The following is an 834-nucleotide window of genomic DNA, read 5'->3' as shown; positions in this document are numbered from 1 at the left end:
AAGGAAAAAAAATGTGAGGTACTTGATTAACAGATGTTTGTTTGAAGCTTTTGTTTGAAGATTTGGATAACTAAGAGCTGATGATTTTGATATAGTTTAATATATTCCATCTAGAAGCGTCAAATAATAGCTTGCCTTTCGGAAATTCATAATATTTTTTCAAATAATCGGGAAAAAAAATAGTTATAATTCATGACTTGGCCGAAGGATTTCAGATCTGGAAAATTCAAAATTTGACTTTTGAAGTTCAGGGACTTATCAACAAAAGCACATATCCTTTTGGAAGAAGTTGGTGTCCGGTATAAATAGGAGAAGGAGGAAAGCCGTGGCACACACCGCCGGCGTTGTCTCCCCTGCTAAGTCAGCTGAACCGCCAGTCATGATCCTTCCTCGTCCTGTGGTGAGATCGTACAGTAGTCTAAATTTTCTTTGATGAATCCTATTACAGTGTGCCACTTTATATTTTCTTTGTAGTCAATTTTCATCTGAATTATGAAATGTCCTATATTGGAAAAGTGAGTTAAGGATAAGGTTTTCCTCTATTTCAGATCGTGGTTTTGGCCTTAATGGCAATGGTTTACTCGGTGAAAGCCGGTGGAGGAGGATACGGGAGCCGAGGAGGAGGTGGAGGAGGTGGCTTTGGTAATTCCGGAGGATTTAGCGGCGGCGGAGGAGGGTTTTCTGGACACGGTGGATCTGGAGGATTTGGCGGAGGTGCTGGAGGAGTAGGTGGAAGAGCCGGAGGATTTAGCGGAGGAAGCGGCGGATATGGCGGTGGACGAGGTGGAGGCAGCGTCGTCCGCGCGCCCTTGGTCGGCGTTGGCGTTCTTCCTA

The 834-nt window shown here is 44.2% G+C and overlaps 1 protein-coding gene across 1 annotated transcript in view; it reads left to right on the top strand.

Annotated features, from left to right (window-relative positions):
* The first annotated feature begins 379 nt into the window (after window positions 1-379).
* LOC119588254 (glycine-rich cell wall structural protein-like) overlaps window positions 380-834 on the top strand; it is a 2,640-nt gene continuing 2,185 nt past the window's right edge. The window contains exons 1-2 of the mRNA XM_037936950.1: window positions 380-400; window positions 549-827. Coding sequence (XP_037792878.1) covers window positions 380-400; window positions 549-827 — 300 coding nt within the window. The remainder of the gene's footprint in view (window positions 401-548; window positions 828-834) is intronic.

This window comes from Penaeus monodon, chromosome 23, assembly GCF_015228065.2.
Source record: "Penaeus monodon isolate SGIC_2016 chromosome 23, NSTDA_Pmon_1, whole genome shotgun sequence".
NCBI classification, from domain to species: Eukaryota; Metazoa; Arthropoda; class Malacostraca; order Decapoda; family Penaeidae; genus Penaeus; species Penaeus monodon.
This window is presented reverse-complemented; position numbering and strand designations above follow the sequence as displayed.